Source organism: Rhineura floridana, chromosome 12, assembly GCF_030035675.1.
Source record: "Rhineura floridana isolate rRhiFlo1 chromosome 12, rRhiFlo1.hap2, whole genome shotgun sequence".
Lineage (NCBI taxonomy): Eukaryota > Metazoa > Chordata > Lepidosauria > Squamata > Rhineuridae > Rhineura > Rhineura floridana.
The window spans coordinates 25862040-25886821 of NC_084491.1; the positions used below are offsets into that span (position 1 = coordinate 25862040).

Consider the following 24782-nt stretch of genomic DNA (forward strand, 5'->3'; position numbering starts at 1 on the left):
TAATTTCAAAGAGTTTATTTCCATAAAATGGTGGATAGAAAGCGATATGTCTTTGTGGCTTGGAGCACCAGTACAGAAATGTGGAACAATAAGATGGCTAGTTGTTGCAAGTTACACAGGCCAGGCGACCCCGCTTTGCCTGGACCATACACTTTAACTGAGAGATAGGCAGAGAGATTGTATTATGTGGAGGGATGGCGAGTGCTAGGGAACCGGGCAGCACACAAGGGAGGCCTAAATGCATCGGGGTGTGTGTGTGGGGAAGCTCTAATGCAAACGACTGGGGTCTGAACTATCACAAAAGTTCAGAGACAGCAAGATTATAGTAATAAGAAAGGTAAGGATGGGTAGCTGGAGCAAGATGCTAATCTGTCCCAAGGAAGGGAGACAGATGGAGGGGCGTTGGATAGGGGAGACAAAATGCTCTGGTTCATCTCATTCTGGTCTACAGTTTTCAGACCCTTGTATGGCTTTATACTGCTACAAGATGCAGTTAGGACAATCTGAAGTGCATTTAAGCTAACCGTTCTTCTATGTGAAGCCTGTTTATTTTTCCTCACACTGTCATGGATGTAGGTCTAATTTCTATCGAGTGCGGCAGCTGTGGGGAAAGCGCAACTGTGACTGCGGAAGAGCCTGTGAGTTAGCCTACGATGAGACGACGATTTCCCTAGGTCTGTTTTCTCTTCAAATGGGGCGCACGTGGGTGAACGAGAGCAGAGTACTGCTGTGCTAACACAGCAGCTGAGGAACAGGAACTGTCCACAACAGAAAACCAAGGCAGAGGGCAAGTTTTGACACCAGTTGCCATGGCGAAACGCAGAACCCAGGAAGCAGGCACCTTTCAAATCATCTATGAGGCAGGAGGAGGAGCAAATCTTCTTTGCAAGTGAAGGTTGAATGCTCAGTTTTTCTTTTTGTCATCGCTGGCTGTGATTTTCTTGCCTAGCTGCAAGAGGTCGACGTAGAGATTACGTTGCAGGACAGCAGAAGTGCAGATAACAGCTCCATGAAGTGCCCCTATAAAGCCAGCTAAAAAGACATCCTGACCTAAGACAAAACAAATACATCATTGCCTCTTCTTCATCATTAGATTTATATCCCACCCTTCCTCCCAGTAGGAGCCCAGGGCAACAAACAAAAGCACTAAAAACCACTCTGAAATATCATAAAAACGAACTTTAAAAACATCCTTAAACATATTAAAACAAAACATCAGTCACTGATCTTGTCAGTCATTGATCTGCCTGTCCTTTTCCTCATCACATCCCCTTGTCAATATCCATGGATGTATATACCTTCTGCTTGGAAGAGCATCATGGGGCTATCAAGAGCAGCTGAGTAATATTATGCAAATAGTAACCAACAGAAAGCCCCTTAAGGCACATGGGTAGCCTGATAGCCTGGAGCCTCCATCAATTAAGATTAGAAGTCTTTTAAAAACCCAATCACCCAATCAGGACAAGATGCAATCTCCTTTTGGTATTGAGCTCAACATACCATTTTCATGTTAGAACAAGATGAAGATCCTGGTAGCTAATTCCTGCAGTTCATAGGAACATAGGAAGCTGCCTTATAGTGAGTCAGACCATTGGTGCATCCAGCTCAGTACTGTCTACACTGACTGGCAGCAACTCTCCAGGGTTTCAGGCAGGAATCTCTCCCAGCCCTACCTGGAGAGGCTGTGGATTGAACCTGGGACCTTCTGCATGCAAGGCAGATGCTCTGCCACTGAGCTAGGGCCCTTCCCCAATTCTGGGAACTAGAGCAAAGTAATTCTGTCAGACTGAAACAGTCCTTCCTAACATTGAGAGGGGGATTTAAAACACACCTATGGAAGACAAAGAACCAACTAAATGCTGCATTAATTAAAATTATAATGCTGCAGCCCTCAAGGTTCTTTGTCTTGGTGGCATGCAATCTTAGGACCCTGCATCTGGATGGCTTCTGCAAGTTGCATAGCTGGTCTTGCCATGTAAACTAGGTTAGCTGCAAAGGCAGTACCATGCAGAGATGGCAGAATGACAACTCTCTTTCCAGAGGAAAAGCATCTTGTAACTCACCAAGATGGTGCTAAGTGTTGGAGTCTAGAAGAGTGGAAACTTTAGGGATCCATAACAAAGGTCTTTGGGGAAACTCTAGTTTGACATGAGAGAGTTAGTAAAACTCACCCCCTTAGTAAGATTTGTAAGAGAGTGCCATTGTTTGGAAAAATAGTCACAAAACCACATGGCATCCAGTGCTCACCACAAGAACAGGAAACTAACACAGTACGGTACAACCACAAGAGCAGGGAAATAACACCGATTGTCTAGAGTATGTGCCGTAAACGGGTTCTTAAGATCAAGGTGAATATGAGCTTTGCTCCCATCTATTGGTGTCAATGGTGTACAATTTGAAATATAAAGGTTTCTAGGTTTTCAAATACAGTATTACATTCAAGAGGGGTCTCCAGGAGGGTGAAGAGCTTGAGATATATTAGAAGTTTAAGTATCATCTAGTGTGATCTATTCCATTTTAATGATAAAGGAGTTGGGTGATATAAAATTTTAGTTTAAATATTTTAGAGGGGAGATCAGAGATTGTGGGTACTTGTAAATAAAGCATAAGGATAACATCAGGTTATTAAAACATCAGGTTATTAAAAGATTGTGGGGACCATGGAACATTTAATAACGACCAACAGAAGAGAAATATTGTCTCTACCATTGGAAGACTGCAACGAACATCCTGTTGTTGCCCTAGCAAGCTGAAATGAATGACAGGGACTATAAAATGCCAAAACTAACGACAATATAAGGTATAAAAAATGTAAATGTACTGCCTTCAAGTCGATTCCAACTTATGGCGACCCTATGAATAGGGTTTTCATGAGGCTGAGAGGCAGTGACTGACCAAGGTCACCCAATGAGCTTCATGGCTATGTGGAGATTCGAACCCTGGGCTCCCAGGTCATAGTCCAACACCTTAACCACTACACCACACTGGCTTTCAATACAAGATATAGTTTAGATAAAGCCACTGATATAAAGTTTACATAGATATAGATTATAGGTAACCATAGTAAGAGAATAAATATAGCATCAGATAAGGCTTTAATAAAGAAGGTCACTTTTGGGACAGCAATGCTTGACAGTCAGAAAAAGACCCTTCTCCCCATGGCTTGTAAGCATAAGAACCAACAGACTAATTCCTACTGGTGTGCTCGGAAGACCCCCCCCCCGAACTTTTCAACATAAGTACTTTTGCTGTGAAAGGAAAGAGCGTAGGTCTGCTTCTACAAAGAAGCAATCGCTAGGAACTGTGTTCGCTACAGAGAATTGGTTCTGTGGGAAGAGGGAATGACTGTTAAACCAAACTAGCATCTGTCGCCCTGTGAGGGGGTCTCCTAACAACTCTCAGCACCCTTCACAAACTTCCCAGGATTCTTTGGGGGAAGCCATGACTCTTTAGAGTGGAATAATTATGGAAAAAATGTCTGGTGTGAATGTGGGGTGTGTGTGAATGTGGGGTGTGTGTGTGTCCTACCAAATCCAAAAGGCCTCTGGGACTGGTGCAAGTGTAAGGGGAAGCGTTGTAAAGAGGGTACCAAATGCCAACAAATACCCTCTTGGGTAACTGTTTCTCCTCTTACTCCCTGCATGCAATTCCTTCTCACTGGTGACTACCAGGTGCTTAGATACAAGACTGGACAAAATGGAACCCGCTAACGTAGCTTTTGTGCTACTGGGTTGTTCATGTTCTTAAAACACAGATACACCTTTGCTCTTACTATAGAATTCATTTTGCTGCCTTATTTTCCTCATTGTAAGCCATGAGACCCCCAAATCATAAACAGTCAGGACCAGTACAGAAAAGTTATTTATTCTATGCCCTCAGGATGGGAAGGCTAAAGCACAACAATGAGTACAATGATCAAGAGCTGTGGCACATTAGAAATGGTAAAGCAGTAGCATTTACCTGTTAGGTAGAGGTTTGGGATAGGGGTCTGAGGTCGTATTGTGGCCGTGATGTCTGCCTGGAAGCGAGAGATGCTGTGGTCTGCGCCATACAACTCTCCTCGCGGGGAAGCTATGTAATGCTTATTGCTGAGAGGAGTTCCCGAGGAGATGCACTCAATCTGCTCAGAGAAAAAGATCAAATGGCCAGGGAATGTTGTTACTGATTCAGCAGGATTTGGGGAACACAAAACAGCAGAATGACGACTGAGCATGCTCAATGGCTATAGAATGCTGACTGGCTCTTGGGAAGGGGAGAATAAAAAAAAGAGACAGAACAAAAGGCTGGGGAACATTATTCTTATCGATTCATTTACACCTCATCTTCTTACAAAAAATACAAAAGGTACTCCCCCAGGGAAGGCATAAAGGCCCTGGAAAGGAAGGCAGAAGAGAAGAAACACAAGACACCTGCAACGGCCAGAGACACTTAAAAAAAAAAATCCTATATACTACGGACAGGAAACCTGTGTCTCTGCAGACATTGCTGGACTCCAACTGCCTGAGACTGACGGGACTTGGGCGTCCAACAACTAAAGAGGGGCCACAGCTTCCTCTCTCCTGCTGTATAGTATATAGTGACCGCATTCTCTGAGTACCGATCCTCATGGAGCCAAATGGCACCCTTCATGCACAAGAGAAACACATCAGCATGTACGGGGGAACCTCAAGGTTTGCAGAAGTTAGTAAAAAAGAAGAAGAAAAAAGTAAGGTGGTAGTGGTGTGAACTAGAGTGGCCCTCTAATAGCCAAATCAGCTGGTGAGCGATGATGGGATTGTAGCCAGAGAAGGACCACTGAGAAACAAGGGAACCTCAAAGCTTGCCAAAGTATTAAAAAAAAAAAAAACAGCCCCAAACGTTTATGGGAACAAAATATCACAACTCCACAACAGCTCAATGAGGATTCAGCACGCTCAGCGGCTACAGAATGCAAAATGTCTGCTGCAGTGTGCGCACCAGAAAAATAGGTGCCAGGAAGGGGAATGGAATGAAGCATGCTGGAAGAGCCTGGCTGACTGGGACACTGAACAGGAGCACTCCATACTGCAATGTTTTGTTGCAGGTCAAACATGGCATATTCTGGAGGAACAAAAGAAAAACCAGAAGGCAGGCCTTGCTGCTCCTGAAAGAATTGCAAAAGGACCAAGAGACTCTTATCCTGAATCCTGGCTGACTTTATGAGCTTCCTTGGAGATAGCTGTCAGTAAGCGTCCCTCCTCAGTTGACTTCAAAAGGACGAGGCAGCTGTCTCCTTAAGGTATGCCAAAGCCAGGAGTTTGTGCAAACGATTCCCAAGGGACCATACTGCACGTTATTTGAATATTTATTAAATCTATAGCCTGCTCTTCCTTGCAAAGGAGCGCAGGATGACCTCTAAAGACCGGTGAAAAGCTGCACCTTTCCTGCTGTCCGCACTTCAATGTCCTACCAGAAGTGCTCTTACATTATCTTTTATTTGAGGGTAAAATTTCAAAACTGTATCCATCATGCTGTCCACGAAACTGTTCTTGAAGCCCTCGTACTCCACTCCCCTCTTGGAGACTTTTTCTTCTTTCCAGTCCTCAAACCATTCGTATTTTGCAGCTGCCAGGACGATTAGATTGGACTTGTCTATAAGTGAAAAGGACACGAAGTGTTCACTGGCAATATATTTGCCACATTGCCTGTTGACAGAGGAAGTTTGTAAGGGGCCAAGGATGTACGTGTCTCCAAACAGAGGTCTCCTCCGGCACCTTATCTATTGAATTGTTGGCACTCCCGAGTCTTTGGCCAAGCAAGCCAGACCTGGCTCCGTAAGACAGGGATGCAGTCTTGGCCTGAATGTTGCCGGCTGGCTGCACAGCCTGACAATGGCCAGTAGCCCAATGAAGATGCACTAGGCAGTTTAAAGCCCTTCCTTCTAGTCTGGTTTCGACATATTTTGCAGCTGCCAGGACAATTAGATTAGACTTTCCTATAATGAAAAGCATGCCGGGTGTTCATTAGCAATGTAGTCACCACAAAGGGGCATCTTACAGTTGAAAGTTTGTATGGTGTCAAGGGCGTGAGGCTCAGATTGGGTCCTCCTTACCTCCTCCCCCATTGGCACAATGGGCCTTTGGCAAAACCAGGCTCTATAGGGCAAGGATGTCCTCTAGACTGCAGTACTGACCTGAATGCGGTCAGCTGCCTTCACAGCCCAACGAAGAGGCACCTGACCCCACAATATTTTTTTAAACATTTTAATGTTTTTTTAAATTGTATTATAATTCTTGTAAACTGCTTTGATTTTTTTTTACGAAGCTGCAGTATACAGATATGCTTTATAAATACATAAACAAACAAGCAAATAAAAGCCCCTTTTAGGCTTGAGCAACCTGAAGGCCTTCAAGAGGCAGCTGGATAGCCACTCGCTGGGTATGTTTTAAGTAGGATTCCTTCATTGAGCAGGGGGCTGGACTCGATGGCCTTATAGGCCCCTTCCAGCTCTATGATTCTATGATCCCCTGCCCCTCTGGGTAACAACACAGGCTCTCTATGCCTTCACTACCCAATCCAGTAGCTGTCTGACATCCAGCTTGTCTCGGAGTATGCTGCCTCCTACCCTCAGCTCTGGCTTCCTTGATTGGGTAATGGGGTCTCCGGCCCATTCACCATCATGCCTCTTGCTTCCACGTGCTCATTTATCATATTTGTATCCCACCTTTCTTCCAAGGAGTGGCATACACGGTTCTCTTCCCTCTCCATTTTATCTCACAACAACCCTGGGAGGTAGGTTAGGCTGAGAGACTTGTGACTGGCCCAAGGTCACCCAGTGAGCTTCATGGCTGAGTGGGGATTTGAACTCTGGCTTCTCAGGTCCTAGTCCAACACTCTAACCAGTACACCACCCTGGCTCTCATCCTCTGTCAAACCCAGACTGAAGCAAAATAGAAGTGGGGAAACTTTTTCATGCTGAGGCCCACATTCCCACAGGGGCAATCTGTCAGGGGCCACATCCAGAGAGCAGTGGGCAGGACCAGATCCAAAAGTGGGCAGGACATCCCTTTTCCCCCCTCTGTTCATTTCTGCCCCCCCTCCTGGTCACATGCATGAAATTAAGCCAATGGCTACCTGTTTCCTTGGGGCTGTTCTGCCTGGGCTACAAAATCCCCCGTGTTGGCTCTTCTCCATTTCCCTTCACCCCTTTTAAAAGTAATAATGTTGCACTGCTTGTTCAAATAGCTCCTATACCTGGGAATCTCTTTTCCCACAGTGGGTCCTTGGCTGATGGAGATCCAACATACAGGAAAGGAATCTTATCTGGAGCAGTTTCTCTTGAAGAATTAATATAAGAAGAGAACCTGCCAAGAAATAAAACCTTTGATTCTGGAGACAGACCATATCTTGAGACAGCTGAAGGTGACATAGTTTCTAAGGTCCATGCTGTTTTTGCAGGCTTTGCTCCTCCCTTCCCTCCTTCCGCTTCCTGTCTTTGTTCTCAGTTAGTTAGCAATGGCTCCCTGAGTACAGGCCGCATGGCTGCTTCAGCAGCATGTATGACTTTGCCTTTTTGTAGTAATAAACCTTAAATTTCTTAATCATTCAACTGCTAGTCATTCATTCACATATATATATGAATATATATCAGCCTTATTGTAAGCCACCTGGAGCACAATTTTTTGTGGAAAGGCAGCATACAAATAAAATGATGAATAAATGAATGAATATATATATAGCTCTAATAATTATAGGGTGCACTTGACAGAGTTGTAGTCTACGATGAGCCAAGCTTGATGCCATGCTTAATGTAACTTCTCCAGTTGTTGCCATGTGATCCAGAGGTTGAGAGAAGGTGTTCCCCTTTTTCCTGCTGTGGTCAAATGGATTTCAGTCTTGCCCTAGGTTTTGACATACACAGGGCCCCTTGATGAAAGAGGACTTGGGAGACATTATTCAATGGCTCCAATCGGCCACCTGAGACTACTGAAGAGGTCCCTTAATTCTCAGCTGCTGTGGTAGTAAACCTCCATCTTACCCTTCATCGAGGTTGTTGTTTCGGTAGATGTAGCAGTTTTTGGCTTCCAGTCCCAGTTCTTCCTTGGAACCTCTGAGTCCTATGAAGATACTGAATCCTCCCACACCATGTTGCACCTTGGAGAGCAGGTTCTGAATGTCTGCACACAGAGGAACAAAGGGATGCAAGAAGGGGGAAAAACCAGACAAGTGCGTTTCAGAAGCAAAATTGTGAATCCAAACAGCGTCCTCTTGCCTTTTAGGCAGGGAAATTGGAGCAAAACAAGACTCTTAAGTCAAACAACCCATGGGACTAGCAGAAATGAGGGCTGAAGACACAAATGAAATAAAGACCCCAAAGGGTTAAGAAGACAGATGAGAATTCAGAAGACTTGCTATATGGATTTTTACTGCTTTAGCAGTGGAGAACCTGTGACTCTCCAGATGTTGTTGGATCGCAACCCCCTTCATTCCTGGCGATTGACCATGCAGCCTGGGACTGATGGAAGTTGGGGGAGTCCAGCAGCATCTGCAGGGACACAGGCTCCCCATCCCTGCTTTACAAAAAGGTCCAAGTCTAAAATAGACTCTACATGATTGTAAAAGGTGCTTCCACCACTAGGAAACTCTGGGAAAGTAAAGTTTACCAGCTATGCCACATTCAATGTTAAAGCACTGAAAGGATGCAAGCTCCTAGCAGTTGAATCACAAGACGTGATTATTTGGAGATTGTATATTTTGATCTCGTACATCCTTTAAAATCAATACCTCTTTTTTTTTAAAAAAAACCCACAAAGGCATATTGTAGTTTCTGGCAATATGATATTGGAGTAACAGAATTGTGTGTGTGTGTGTGTGTCTTGAAAGTTTGCAACCTAGGTGTTTATTTATTTATTTATTGAACTTGTATACCGCCCCATAGCCGAAGCTCTCTGGGCGGTTTACAATAACTAAAAACAAATACCATTTAAAATACATCTTTTAAAAAACAATTTAAAAAACAATTTAAAAATTTAAAACAATATAGAACACTATAATTTTTTTTTTGACCACACACACAACTGCAAACTGCATCTACATAGTGAAAGCACCAGTTTTTCTGTGTTCTCTCACCTGGCAAAGCTCGCAATTTCTCAGGCAGAAGCCGCTCATAGGTGTTAAAGATGCCAGCATCAGAAATCACAACAGGAGCGTAGATGTTAACAACATCCTGAACTTTCTTTACGCTTACACCTGAAAAAGACACAATGAGACCAACATGTAAAAACCCTTGAATGCTAATCCTGAGTTGCTCTGTTCAAGGATAGGGAAAGAATCCTTTCCTGGGGATTGTAGAGAAATCTCCCCTAATGACAATTCATACTTAGAAGCTGGTGGGTATGGAGACCTTTTTAAAAAGGGCTTGTTTTTGGTGGCCCTCAAAGTTGCAAAGACTTCTGTTAAATTCTTACAATAACCTATCATATTATCATCCACATTTTGTACATGGATTTTTTTTTTGGGGGGGAGGGATGTTTATCAATATTTTACATATCATGTCCGCCAGCAAGAGAGGCTCAGTGTAATTAAAACAGAGTGCTTCAGCAAGTAAGCTGCTTAAATACCTTCAAGGAAGTTTAATGTGGGTGAGAAGAGCTTTGGCTCTTGGTTCTCAGCAAGGCAAACCCTTCTCTTTTCCTGTTCTTCAGGAGGGACCTACATTCCATGCAAGTATCAACATTTACTAGTTAAGTGCATCCTGGGAAAACACACACTCAACCGAAAGCAAGAAAAATGTGATGATTTTGCATGAAAATGTGATGAGGGCGGAGGGTAGAATCCTTGGCCATGATTCAACACTTGTTAAGAAGTTCATCCAAAGCACTGCAGTCTGGAGTGCACTCGTTCAGGGTTCCAGCAAGCCAGCCGTGGTCTCTTCAACAGCACTCCATTCCATTCATCCTCCCCATTTCTCTTCTCCTCCCCTCATGCACATCCATACAGTCAGTCTGCACTGTATGCTTGGTGAGTATTTTCCATCCTCATTGGGCTGTTTTGAGGGTTCCCCCCCTCCCATTGGGCATGTGTGTGTGTACACACACACACAGACTAATTTGAGTGGTAAATGTGCGTAACAACTGGCCATTGTGCATATTCACCAGGCATCATAGAAAATGTGCATGTAAGAGCCTTGGCTCAGTGGTAGAGCATCTGCCTTGCATGCATAAGGTCCCAGGTTCAATCGCTGGCATCTCCAGGTAGGGCTCAGACAGACTCCTGCCTGAAACCCTGGAGAGCTGCTGCCAGTTAGTGTTGACAATACTGAGCTAGATGGACCAATGGTCGGGCTCGGTATAAGGCAGCTTCCTATGTTCCTAAAGTCCCATAGAATTTTCTTTCCATAGTCTGGAGCTGAAGCCGGAAAACAATAGTGATAAGTTGTTATTTCACCCCTTCTGTGCACGCCATGGTTCACAGGAGCCTAGTGCACGCTCCCTTTTTTTTCTTCCTCATACACAAATGGGAGGACAAGCCACGAAGTTTGGTTTGTTGTGCTGTCTGAATGTGAGATCTTGATTTTTGCGGGGAGAAACAAACCATGCTCTGAAGCCAAGAGGAAGGCAATGGTAAACCACCTCTGAATACCTCTTACCATGAAAACCCTATGAATATATCCAAAAAAGATTAATAGGGTCGCCATCAGTCGTAATCGACATGAAGGCATATAACAACAACAAAACCTGATCATGGTTTGCTAGGGAGAACAAACCACAATCCCACGGTCAAGCCGGGTTTCATAGTTTCTTGCACCTGCTTGTACTACGGGAAAAGCGAAGCAGAAGTAATTAGGGATGTATAATACTACAAAATACATGAGAGAAGGATCTTGGAATTGTTGTTGATCACAAGCTGCATATGAGCCAACAATGAGATGTGACTGCAAAAAAGGCGAATGCTATTTTAGGCTGCATTAACAGAAGTATCATTTCCAAATTACGTGAAGTACTAATTCCCCTATATTCAGCCCTGGTTAGGCCTCATTTTGAGTACTGTATCCAGTTCTGGACACAACACTTTAAGAAGGATGCAAACTGGAACAGGTTCAGAGGGCAACAAGGATGACCAGGGGACTGGCAACAATGCCTAAGGATTGAAAGAATGGGGCATGTTTTCCCTTGAGAAGAGAAGACTGAGGGGAGATATGATAGCACTCTTCAAGTACTTGAAAGGTTGCCACACAGAGGAGGGCCGGGATCTCTTCTCCAATCATCCCAGAGTGCAAGAATAATGGGCTCAAGTTACAGAAAGCCAGATTTCGGCTGAATATCAGGAAAACCTTATTTATTTATTTTATTTTATTTATTAGACTTATATACCGCCCGACTAGCAATAGCTCTCTGGGCGGTGAACACAGAAAATACAATAAAATCACATAGTATAATACAACAAAAACATATAAAATAAAATAATTTAAAAACAATCACAGCAGATTTTAAATTAAATTAACTTAAATTAGTATGCCTCGGAGAAGGCATACTTATTACAGATAAAGGTTGGACATAAGGGCAGAAGGGAGAGAGGAAATGACAGGATATAACAATTTTAAACGTGAACATGAACATTAAAATGTCTTAATAAATAAAATATCTGTGTTAGGAAATATATTCTCCAACATTTGCACTGCATTCATAATCTTAACTTTGCTGAAAGCACTGGCCCTGTATGCTGAATGGATGCAATCCAAATAATAGGTAATTCTGCTGAACTGTTTGGATTTCTATTTGGCCAGTTATTTCAAGGCAACAGTACATATTATACAAAGACAAAGGAACTTCCCTTAACAAGACTGCATGCAGAGGTTTAAAAAATATTCTGTAAGTCAAGTTTAGAATACTGGTGAAAAGCTAGAAGTAACAAAACACATCATTAAACTAGTAGTGAAAATCCTTCAGCTTTAGGCAAAATCTAATAGCGCAACATGTTTACAATTCTCTGTTTTGTAAAGACCCTTTAAACAGCGTTACTGGGGATGCCTCTCAGTCAAGAAGCCAAGTCTCCAAGCATCTTCAAGGTTAACTAAGCCAAAGTAGTTTACCTTGCAATTAAGCAAATTCTTGTCCTTAAATTGGAGAACAGCACATCAAAAAGAAAAGGAAGAAGTTCCATGTGAGTCCATGGGAAGCCTATCAAAGGAAAGGAGGAAGAAACTGAAGGAAGGAATAAAACAATGTTGCACCATCCCCTAGCAGTGGGGATTAATTCCTATAGTGTGCTGCTTCCAAGAGGTGGAGTAGGTTGGCTTAGTTCTTAGCTCAGTATCAGAACCAGAACCTTCTGACTGTTAGAGCGATATGACAATGGAACCAATTACCTAGGGAGGTGGTGGGCTTTCCAACACTGCAGGCATTCAAGAGGCAGCTGGACAGCCATTTGTCAGATATGCTTTAATTTGGATTCCTGCATTGAGCAGGAGGTTGAACTCAATGGCCTTATAGGCCCAACTCTACTATAATACTATGTCAGATAATTCAGATGGAAATAGCAAAAATTGTCATTGTTCACTTATTTGTCTCATGTCTGGAATGGAAATCAATTCAGCAAATATGATTGGTATTCACTGTTGCTGCTGCTTTCAGTCTGCAAATGATACATAATTGATGGCTTTTCTCTTGCATTTCCTTTGCACTGAAATGAATGGTGTGGAGAAACACAAAAATAACGCAATTACATAAAAGCAAGACAAATAATGCCATTTTTGCCAGAAGCCGAAGTGCAGTGGAACAGAAACAGTGTGGCATACAACGAATACAGCGAAAGGGAAATCGATGCCTTCTTACATCCCTAGGAGTGATTCAGGAGCCCAATACAGTGTTTGTTCAGAGGAAGCCATGAATCGTGGCTTTTTGTGATGTACAAACAAGGCCAATACCTTAAGAGGTGCCAACTAGAGATAAAGGTGTACTCTGTTGCTAGAATCTAGGGCTGTCATGTTCAGTATGGTTAAATCAGAGGTGGTGAATGCGCGTGGCCTTTAGGTCACATATAACCTTCCGAGACATTTTGTGATTAGTTTTATATGTGATTATTAGTTTTAAATACAGTTATAAATACAAAAACTAATAAAGTTTGGCTTAGCATTACATGCAAACTGGGTGTATATCTGACCAGTGCTAGGCAAGAATATTAATAAACACTATTAATAAACATTATTAATAAACACGTATTTATATAGCACATTTACATTAATAGTATATTGTTGGAATCCTTAGAATAACCTTGTAAGACAGACCAGTACTCTCCTCATGTTATAAATGGGGAGGATGCAAGGTTGAGAAGTTTACCTGAGAAAATTCATGGATCTGCCTGTATTTTGAACCAGGAGCTTCATTTATAGTCCAGTATCTTAGCCACTATATCACAGGAACTCTTACAGAGACACCTCTAAACCAATGTAACTCACCACAGGCTTTTCCTTGTGAATTCACCAAGATACTCTGTACAGGTGCCTTGGTGAGGACAGCCCCTCCAGCCCGTTGAATGATGGGGATGGAGTGAAATGCAATTTCACTGGCACCTCCTTGAGGATACCATCCACCCTTCATGTAGTGGTCAACAAGGATTGTATGTAAAGGAAAGCTGCAGGCCGTAGGATTCACTCCTGCAAGATGCAGACAAAAGAAGAATTAAACCACAAAGGCTGAAATTAACATTGTGCTTCAGCAAAGAAGCCCTCCCCCCCCTTGCAAAAAAAGTCCATTCTGAGCAAGGTCTGCACAGGAATGTTCCAGGACACATCCCCTGTCTGAAACTCCAGAGAGCCACTACTGCCAGTCAGTGCAGACAATACTGAGTAGATGGACCAATGGTCTGATTCAGTATAGGGCAGCTTTTACATTCATGTTGTACACCACCCTAATAAGGATGGCCTATACATTTTCAAAATAAATATATGTAAGCTTGATCTGAACGTCTTATACTAAGGACAAAGGGTCTCATTATTTTCTTCCTTTCCCAAGATCTGACCAGCCTTTCTACCTCACCTGCCATTCAGCTTCACAGCATACTGCTTTGCATCATGAAGGAGTAGATGCAAGATCTCAAATGCAGCAAACTAAGGGATTCAAGTGATGGAACTAGACAGATCTGAGAACATACAGGCTGATAGTAGAGCATAATTTCCTTCAGGCATTCAAAGAACAAATGGGGCCATAAACCATAGAGGAGATGCTGAGCTGCACACATCAGGTCCCCCTCCAACATCGTTGCCAGCTGCACCCCCAAGTAAGAAAGTCTGAAAGACCCCCAAGTGGGAGTTCTGAAAGGGGATTCTACGCATGTTCAGTCAGACTCGTGCAGAATCCTCCCCGAGACTAGGAATCCCAATAATGCAGTGTTCCTGATACCAGGAAGGATTCTATGCATGTGCAGCCAGACATGAGAAGAATTCTCCTTCAGACCTACTTGCCCAATACTGGAGGGCTGGGGCTCCAGTCAAGAACATAGGCAGCTGCCTTGTATTGAGTCAGACCAATGGTCCATCTCGCTCAGGCTTGTCTACACTGGCTGGCAGTGGCTCTCTAGGGTTTCAAGCAGGGAGTCTCTCGCAGCCCGCCCTGGAGATGCCAGGGATTGAACCTGGGACCTTCTGCATGCAAAGCGCATGCTCTACCATGGAGCTACAGCTCTGCCTCAGTGGGGACTTTGTGGGCAGGGCTGGTGCACATAGCCTTCCTACACCATTTAGGCCCCGGCATGTCCTTTGAATTCCAGAGGGGCTCTCATGTTAATCTGGGAACGTGAAAGCCCATGAAGTAGCTTCTCGTTTGATGGGCCACCTAGACCACCTTTCTCAAAACAAAACCAAGCATGTTGTGCCTTCTTCAGCTGCTGTGCTCTTCACAGCTTCTATTAAGCGCAAGGTTTTGCTCGTCCTTCCAAGTCTTACACTGGCCATCGTTCCATCTCAGCGTTAAGTCACTAGTATGCACAGAGCATTTCTGCCATCCATTTCATCCCATCCTGTTGGAACTAAATCCAGTGATTCTTTCAGGCCTATGAAGAGTAGACTGAGGAAGCACATGCATTGCATGTAGAAGCTCCTAAACTCAACCTCCAGCATGCCATTTTTTTTTTAAAATCAAATAGCAGATGATGCCAAAGGCCTTTGCCTGAGATCCTGGGGAAATGCTGTTAGACAATACTGGGCTTGATGGACCAACTCAGCAAAAGGACACTTTCCATGTTCCTTACGCACAGCTGCCACTAACAGCAGCAGCCTTGTATCTCCTTCTCCCCCTTCCTGGTAAACTGTAGTTAGTTGCAATGCATGACTTCATGTTATCACACTGAATTTCCCCACCTCCGCTTCACTTTATTGGCAGCCACTGGTAGGCTCAGGGAGTGCAACACAATGACATGTCATACTTCTTTTTTTTTTTTTCAATAATTTTTATTCAGATTTTCATAAAACATACAAGACAAAATCATAAAACATTCAAAGACAAAAAACAAAATCAAAAATAGTTAAACAAAAAGAAAAAAAGAAAAAAAAAACAAAAATAAAAAATAAAGAGTAAAATATTGACTTCCCATTTGTCAAAGATCAAATCAGTTATAAGTCTATAATATATAACAATCCTGTCTCTTAAGTCATATTATAAAATCACTTTCCTCCAGTAGTTATCTTACTTAATCATCAAATCTCATAAACATTACTTTATTCTTTCCACAAAAAGTCAAAGAGAGGTTTCAATTCTTTAAGAAATATATCTATCAATTTTTTTTTTCCAGATAAGCATATCGATTAATCCATCTCATTACTAATTATGATAATCTTATTGTCATAACCATAGTCAAAATAAACATTTCAATTAATCCATCACATCAGAATCTGTTAGGTTCAATAATTTCAGTAGCCATTGTTCTATTATCTCTATTAGTTCCATTTTCCATCTTCCATCTTCAGTAGTCTTGTTAAGTCCAGTAATTTCAATATCCAATCTTCCATTATCAGTATTCCATAATAATCTTGCTGTCAAAGCCATAGTCATATAGTAAGAGTCTGATGGGGATTACCTCTATCCCAAATATTTTCTTGCCATCCATTCTGAATAGGTTGCTGAAATACTGCTGTAAAATCATATCTCTGTTCTTTTTTTCAAAATACACTGGGTCATCTCTTAAAAGTTTTTCCATTGTCACATGGCTGCAGTTAATTCCATAGATTTTCTCTATATTGGGCTCCATCACATCATTCCAGTCCAGAAGATTATCCATGCCATTGATAACTTTATCTCTAGAATCTTCATTCATTTCTTCAGAGATAACATTGAGTTCCAAACAATAGATTTTATTTCTAAAGTCCATAGACTCCAAATCTTGTTCCTGTTCCACGTTGGTTCCAATCTCCGGGATCTCCTCTCTCACAGGGACCCCTATTCCAGTCTCCAGGGTCACCTCTCTCACAGGGACCCCTGTTCCAATCTCCGGGGTCTCCTCTCTCACAGGGACCCCTTCCAGGGTCACCTCTCTCACAGGGACCCTTATATCTTTAATCTCCTGCTTCATTTTACTCAATTCAATTTTCATTATCTCAATCTCATCCATTATTTTCTGAAACATAGTTATTTCCAGATTTTCAGCCACTTTCTTAATTGCCATTTTAAAAGAAAAATATAGGAAAACCACTTCTTATTTCAGCAACAATTGGGTTAATACTCCAAACTTGGTGACATCACAGTATAAACAGAGCAGACAGCCTTATCTCTCCAATAGTTAAGTAAACAAAATGCAGTTCCCAGGATCGAAACAATTAATGGCAATCGTCAAGAAACAGATTCGTCAAAATAAAATAGACCAAAAAGAGAGTAGTCTCAAAACAGTATAATATTTTTCAAAATAAAAATCTGGAATAGAAATCCCTCTTCTGTGTATATCTTTAGAATGCAAATCCAGGACAGCTTTTTGCAACAAAAACAGAGATAAGCTATTAATTAGTGCGTAGCAGAGAGAAGTTATGGCTCCCCAGTGAGATGTCAAAAACTGATCAATCTGGCAAATCTCTTTTAAACAGCAACAATTTAAGTCAAGTAAAAGAAAAATATAGAAAGAAGGGTGCTTGCCTGTTAGTGCGTTCTCTCTTAGAAGATAAGGTGAACGTTCGCTTTATCAGATAGAGCTTGCTGTTAAAAATCCGTCCCACCTTCGTCGGCTGGACCTCGTCCCATAAATTAATGAGATCTGGTCGTCCCAACAAAAATAGGCTTTGAGGTTAATCTCTTCGTTTCTCCCTACCCGGGAGAAGTTTAATCAGTCAAAAAAAAAAGAAAAAACTGACTGATATATCTGAATAAGCTTCTTTTGAGGCAGGAGCCCGTCTCAAAAGCAGGCACAGGCTAAGTCACCCTTCCCGGAAGTCGACATGTCATACTTCTGATTTTTACTGGATGGCACCACAGGGAGTCGTCGTCTCAGGACTGCTGCTATCCATGGCAGCCACACTGATGTTCTCTGCACTGTCTAGTTCCACCCTCAGTTACGTGAGGCCTCTTTAAGCCCCCTTAAAAAGGGCATAGGGATTGTCCTTCTAAAACATCAGCTCCGTTCAGGTGGCAGGGGAGCGCATCACTTACCGTAGGTAGGGAAGATGTAACTGAACACTGCTCTCAGGTCCGCATTTGATGTGAACTCAGCTACCACTTCCGAAAGATTTTTGGAAACCATCCTAAAGAAAGGAGAGATCAAGAACACCAGGCCAGTGCGGTACAGAAGCCAGGCCAAGGGCCTCGGGAGCATTTTCAGAAGAATCATGTCATAGACCCCACGGGCAGTTTTCTGCAGTGGGGAGAAAGAGAGAGCGAAAGTAAGACACACGTCTGAAAGATGTATCAAATGATCTCAGTGTTGTAAGCACAAGAACTGGGGATCTGGGCATTTTCCTTTGCTAACTAGAGGGAAGTGGTTGTACAGCAAGCTAGCAAAACAGACATCTCCAGTTAACAAGGATCAGGTAGCAAGTGGTTTTATCTATGATTAAATTTATATTCTGCCCTTCCTTCTAGATGGAGCCCAGGGCAGCAGACAACAAATGAGAAAACATTAAAAACACCCAGGAGACACATGTGGGGATTTGAACTCAAAGACTCTGGACTCCCAGCCAGGCTCTCCTCCCCACTGTACTATACCAGCTGTCGATAAAATACTAAAAACATCTTTAAAAACAAACGTATTAAAAACAACTCCAATACAAATGCAGACTGGGACAATGGCATCTACTTAAAAGGCAAGCTGGCAGAGGAAGGTGTCAAAAAGACAACAGAGATGGAGCTTGTCTAATATATAGTGAAGACCGTCTCTGCCTGAGATTCTGGAGAGCTGCTGCAAGCCAGAATAGATGATATTGGGATGGATGCACCAATAGTTTGAATCGGGGTAAGAAACTTTCTGTGTTCACTATGCACAGTGGCTATGCAGAATCAGCCAATCTGGGGAAGAAGCAGGATGGCATCCTAGCTATAAACACTCCAGGTTTCATAAGCTTCTATGTTGGATACAAGGCTGCTTCCTTTTCAGTGTAACTGGTAAAGGGACTTGGTGCCAACCTCAGTAAATACATAGCTTATTTAATAATACCTGTTGTGTTAGACTAGCGTACGTACAGAAAACTTATCTGGATGTTTAGCTAGCTTTTCTGACACAAACAGGAGAAGGGCTCTTCAGTTCATACACATTCATTTTATTCAATTAAAATATTTATAGATGCTTTTTTACCCCACTGTCCCTTGCAAGGAACTCAGAACAGCCCCAAACAGTTCCCACTCCCATTTTGTGAGGTAAATTTAGCAGAGAGAGAGGGAATGAATGAATGAATGAATGAATGAATGATCAAAATCATCCTGTGATCATAATGAGGACATATGTATGTCAGTCAAACATCAGATCACCCCATCATAGAAATAGATGTCTTGCGGTTGGCCACCGTCCACCATAACAGCCAATGTGACTGAGCCATCTTGTGACACCCACAATACACTCTCAAAATCACAAATGTGCTCACCGGCCCCAAAAGGTTGGGGACCCCTGCTCTAATCACTACACCACCTACAATAGAATTTAGGACTGCAACATAATTGGTTTAAAATGGATTAATCCCATATATTTTAGTTGATAAATCAGTTCAGGTTTGTGTGGACCTTTCATTTCTGAAGCGAGAAGCATATGCCCTTTGTCACAAAATATAAGAAGAGCCCCGGTGTGGAAGACCAAAGGCCTGTCTAGTCTAGCATTCTGTCCTCACAGTGGCCAGCCATCTGCCTATGGGACAGCCACAAGCAGGACACAAATGCAATAGCACTCTCCGGCTCATGATCCCCAGCAACTGGTGATTATGAGGTATAGTGCCTGCACTGGCGACTGGTAGTTTAGCCCTTTGAACAGCTCCTTGAAAGTTTGGACTAAAACCTGGAGCAGATTCCACTGCCCCACTGACATGGAGCAACCAGCCGCCATTAACTGCCTGTCCTGGATGTAGCATATAGCCATTGACTAGTTGCATTATTCTCCAGGAATTTGTCCAATCTCCAAATTCTGTAGTTTCATGACGTGCTGTGTGAAGAAATTTCTTTTGTGTGTTCTGAATTTCCCACCGCTTTCTCCATACCATGCATAATTTTATAAACATCTATCATGTTCCCTCCTTATTCACCTTTTCTACCCCCCCATATTGTAACCCCCCCTGAAAAGGAAACTGCTCCAGCCCCCTGGATCACCTTGGTTGCCCTGTTGTGCACCCCTTAGATGATGCAACACATCACTTAGGTGATGCAGGCATCAGCTTAGAAAAGGCATCCCTTCCTGTATGAAGGGCAAGACAGAATTCCTCTTTAGATGCTGTTTTACTTCTGTACAAGCACTTGTTTTAAAACTGTATCTATATTTTTAAAATGGCAGCTTTTTAAACAGCTTACAGCACAATCTCATGCATGTCTATTCAGAAGTAAGTCCTATTGAGTTCACTGGGACTAACTCCTAGATAGGCATTTAAGTGTGTTTTAACAAACCAATTCATTCAAACCAATTAAGACTGCAGCTAAATTAAGGCAACTTAGAAAAGGATTACCACAACAAGTGCCACAAATTTGTCGATGCCAGCTTCTTCCCCTGGAAATTGTTTCTTTAGGCCTTCCACAAATTCCTTCCTCTTGCTGTATACGTAATACTTCTTGTAGTTGTCAGGATCTCCCAGAATGACTGTATCAAAGGGAGAGTCCATCTTGGCCCACTGGAGCTGCCCATCCGTGAGCTGGTCAACAATCATGCGTTGTTTAGAATTCTCGTGCATTTGCCCTATGTAATGGATCCCTGGAAAGGCAACCCACAAAATGTTATAATGAAAGAACAATGCTGAGAGATTAGGTTATACATATTAGGATTTAAGCTAGGATCTGTATTTGGGAGACTGCATTTGTCTGAGTGACTAGCATAATTAAATGTCAGCATAATGTCTAAAGTTATTGACATGGTATTTATTAAACTGTTCGGTATTCATCACACTGTTCTACTGCTTTGCTTTTATTGTCATGTTTATTTTAAAAATCGTTGTGATCTAAATTTTCACCGAGTTTGATTTTATCACAGAAAAGTGGAATCTAAATGTTCAGCTAGACAGCCATGGTCTACAACTGCTTTTTATCCAACCTAACAAACCTTATGCCTTCTACGTTAAATTTTACCTTTGTAGTCCCCTTTAGCATCACTCCCTATATATATGTACATATGTATGTATATATATATATATTGTATTTTAATTGTATTTTATGTATTTTAATTTATTTTAATGTTTTTGTGATCTTATTGTTTACAATTTTATTATGTATGTGTTTGATTTTATTTTTGAAAGTCGCCCTGAGTACCCTATTATAGGGTAGAAGGGCAGGATAGAAATATTTTAAATAAATAAATGTGCGGATGTGGTGGCAGGGGAGTTGTGATGTGTGTGTGTGTGCGCACGTGTTTGAGAGAGAGAGACACACACACACACAAGTTAGCCTAGGAGTGTTGCCCCTTTTCCAGTCTGATGGGCAACCTTTCAAGTGTTAGATGTTGGACAAGACTTGTTTTAGTTTTAATATGTTTATTTAAATTATTCATAATCTGCTCTTCATTGGTTATACAATCCCACAGCGAGGAACTGTGTTAAGACACAAGATTATTGCATTTAAATACAAGTTAATGTAAAAAAAAAGACTATATATTAAGAGTATAGCTACATTAGCCAAATGAGGGCCACCACTTTAGCCAACTGCTCAGGCAAACAGACATGTTTTTACCTGGCATCAAAACTCCAATAGCATTGATGTTGCTCATACCTGAGAAGGTGGGGCATTCCAGAGTCAGGGTCCCACTACTAAAAATGTCCTCTCCCCTCCTCAGTGAGGTCACTAAGGAATGCCCTTCTCATGGTGCCATAGTTCCTGGAGATACAGTATATGGCTATTGGGGAGCCGGGGAAGGGAATAAAAGAGCAGGCTGTCTTTCAGGTGCCTGGGTCCCAAGCCATCTAGGGATCTTTATGACAAAACGCTTTAAATCTGGCTGAGTGGCAAACTGGCAACCTGTGCGGAGCATTCGACATTGGTTTTATATTCTTATGGCGAATAGTCCCCACAAGCAGTCTCTAACTGCCGCTTCTGAACAAGACCCCCCTGTACTCCACGCTCTTGTAACCTCCAGATTAGACTACTGCAAAGTGCTTTACATGGGGCAGCCCTCAAAGACGATTTGGAAACTTTAACTGGTCCAAAATACAGCATTCAGATTACTGGCTGAGGTTCCATTTAGAGCTCATGTAAACCGTGCTGCAGTTTTGTTTAAGTGCAGAGCATCCAGATTATAAACAAGCCTTTGTCTTAGCTACAAGTTTAGGTATACATATATTCAAATTCAAATTCTTTATTGTTACAGTCATGGACCAAAACATTTATATAAATAAAGCCATGTACATTTATAACAAAAAAACATCTATACAATCATATCAAAAACATAGAGAAGTATAAAAACAATAAAAACAGTTACATGGAGAGGGAAACATCTGAAGGGGTAAGTACCCTCCGGACTGATTGAGCCGCAAAAATATATTTGGCTACAAGCAAGGTAGTATCCCTGTTAGCTGCAGACAGAAGGTAGCAGAGTATGCGATCAAGCGGTTTATTAGGGAATTTATTTATAATAGGAATTATAAATTTAGAGCGAAATGCAGCATATAAGGAACACTCAAAGACGACGTGGAATAGGGTTTCTATGGCGCTGACACCACATGGGCATAAACGATTTGCGTAAGGAATACGCTGAAATCTCCCTTCTAATAAGGCGGAATAGAGACAATTAAATCTAGCCTTCGTAAAGGCTAGACGGTATTTGGGGATCGTAAGGTATTCCAGATAAGAGGCGCTGGATGATGGCGCAAAACGCAAACCAAAATGAGTGGGAGAACAAGTCGAAGTGGCTGCAGTGATGGAACTTTGAAGGTCCATATCACTGATACGAGTCAGGATTGAAAGCTTAACTGACTTTGGATCCTGAGTCATCGATGTTCATTTGAAAGGCCAATATTTGCAAGATAGTTTATAAATGTTTGGGCCCATTTTGAAATATAAAGATCTTCCCAGAGTAATGGGAGATAACCAGAAGAGTATTCATAAGATATTTTAACCCAAAAATTTAGGGCAGTCATCCATGCTTGGGACTTTAGTGAGGCCAGACCAGTTTCCAACCTGAGGGCAGCCGAAGGTACACATCTGGGAACACCTAGAATTTGTCTAAGAAATAAAGATAGAACTGCCTCCATTGAGGGGTTGAAGGCGCCAATCCATAAGGGAGCCCCGTAAAGAAGTTGGGAAATAGTTTTGGATCTGAAAACTTTGATGGCTGCCGGGATGTACTGTCCTCCTTTGGTAAAGAAAAACCTTCGGATGCCATTGGCTGAATTTCTAGCGGTGGCAATTGCACCTCTAATGTGGGGAGTCCAAGACAGAGAAGAAGCAAACATAACTTATCAAACTCTGGAATCCGGGATTCACCTCTGGATCAGCTTTCTCTAAATAGCTTACCTCAGACAAATCGCTTTTCACTGAATACAGGACAAATTATGATGGAAAATAATCTATCTTCTCTGTCTCTTCCTTCACAAGAAACTTCAAACTCTGAAATACCTAATTCTCTTAACTCTGATTTTATTATTCTGGATGAGGTAAGCTCTCCCCTGCTCTTAGCTCCCATTCGCACTTCTACACTGTCATCTCATAACATGGAAAATATTAAGGCTAATCAACAAACATCATTTGACTTTGCGTGCGAGGGAGGGGATGAACTAATAAATAGTTTCCATACATTCTCAGACAGTGAACTGTTGGTCAGTGAGGCATGCTGTGAGACTCACAGACAGGGTTTTTAGCAGAGAGAGTGAAACCTGAAGCAGAAGGGTTAAGCTGGAAGAACAGAGCGCCAGGTTTTGCCAAGGTCAGCAGCTGGCTGGCAAGCAGATAAGGAGGGACTCTGGCAAAAGCTCAGTGTGGGGGTTAAGTCGTTTGTGGAAAGAACTGTGTCTAATGTCTTTTGCTAAGTAAAGACTCTTACAAGAAACTTGCCTGGCCTGGCTTATTTCCTGTTCTATGCGACACTTGGATTTCTTCCTTGTATGATCTCTATACACACACGCCAACATGAACAAACTGAGGTCATCAATAAAATGCAGAACCTATTAAACAATCTAAGGGCTAAAAGGACTTGTTCTAGATTTCTGGAGGAATACGAATTGAGCTCACCTCCTAATATACAAGTTGCCTCTTCTAGAGTTCCCCAAAAGGTACTGACACATTGCTACACAAATGTATGTAGACCCAGTATAACATGTGATGTTATAGTACATGAAGCTCCTGAATTAATCTGACAATCCCCATTAAATTCTGAAACCCCAATTCCAATCTGTGAAACTTATGAAAGAACGGTATACATATATTGTTATTATGATTTGCCTTCAAGTCGATTACGACTTATGGCGACCCTATGAATCAGTGACCTCCAATAGCATCTGTCGTGAACCACCCTGTTCAGATCTGAAGAGCTAATTGTTCTGACCCGCTCCCAGCCGGTTTGGGTTGCCTTACCTACGTCAAACTCAAAACCTTTCTCATTGAAGGTATGGCAGCAACCACCTGCCTTGCTATGCTGCTCCAGGACCAGGACACGCTTCCCGGCTTTGGAGAGTATCACAGCTGCCGCCAGACCCCCGTAGCCGCTTCCAATGATGACAGCATCCAGATTGTCAGGAACTTTGTCCTTGGAGAAGACTTGAAGAAAGGGACAAAGGGCATGAGCAATTTCCATTTCCTGCAGCTTGCCGGAGAGTAAGCCCCGTGGAACACGGCCTGACTACTGCATTACCATGCGTGGGTCTGCATTGTGAAGAACTCTCGGGCTTTCCTCCCAGCTAGGCATCCTTCATGCGTCCCTTGCCTCCCCCCCCCATTTCCGGAGCGCCCTCCACCAACCCGGCTCCACAGCAGCATCCCATGCCGAGACTTCCGTGGGTACCTTGCTTGAGGACCTTTTTCCGCGCATCTTTCTCGGTCACAAAAGGCGCGGGCGGCCGCCGGGTGTCTTCACGGAAGGGATTCGGAGAGCCGCTTCGCGAGCGCCAGAAGCGAAAAAGCAACAGCAGAAGGAGCGCACCGAGGATCAGGAAAACCCACATGACCGCTCCGGGAAGCGTGGCGTGAAAAGTGAAAGTTCGCCGGAGATTAAAAGGGGATCGCCACCGACGGCAGGCGCAG

At 42.6% G+C, this 24782-nt stretch overlaps 1 protein-coding gene across 1 annotated transcript; it reads right to left on the minus strand.

Moving 5' to 3' along the window:
* Nucleotides 1–24782, minus strand: RETSAT (retinol saturase). The gene is made up of 11 exons (XM_061592475.1): nt 24544–24782; nt 24117–24299; nt 20072–20313; nt 17586–17787; nt 13415–13612; nt 9088–9207; nt 7997–8135; nt 7213–7322; nt 5444–5610; nt 3961–4120; nt 1–1050 (listed from the first exon to the last, which is right to left on the minus strand). Exons 1-11 carry the CDS (start codon nt 24701–24703, stop codon nt 905–907), a joined length of 1827 nt encoding a protein of 608 aa, XP_061448459.1. The 5' UTR covers nt 24704–24782; the 3' UTR covers nt 1–904.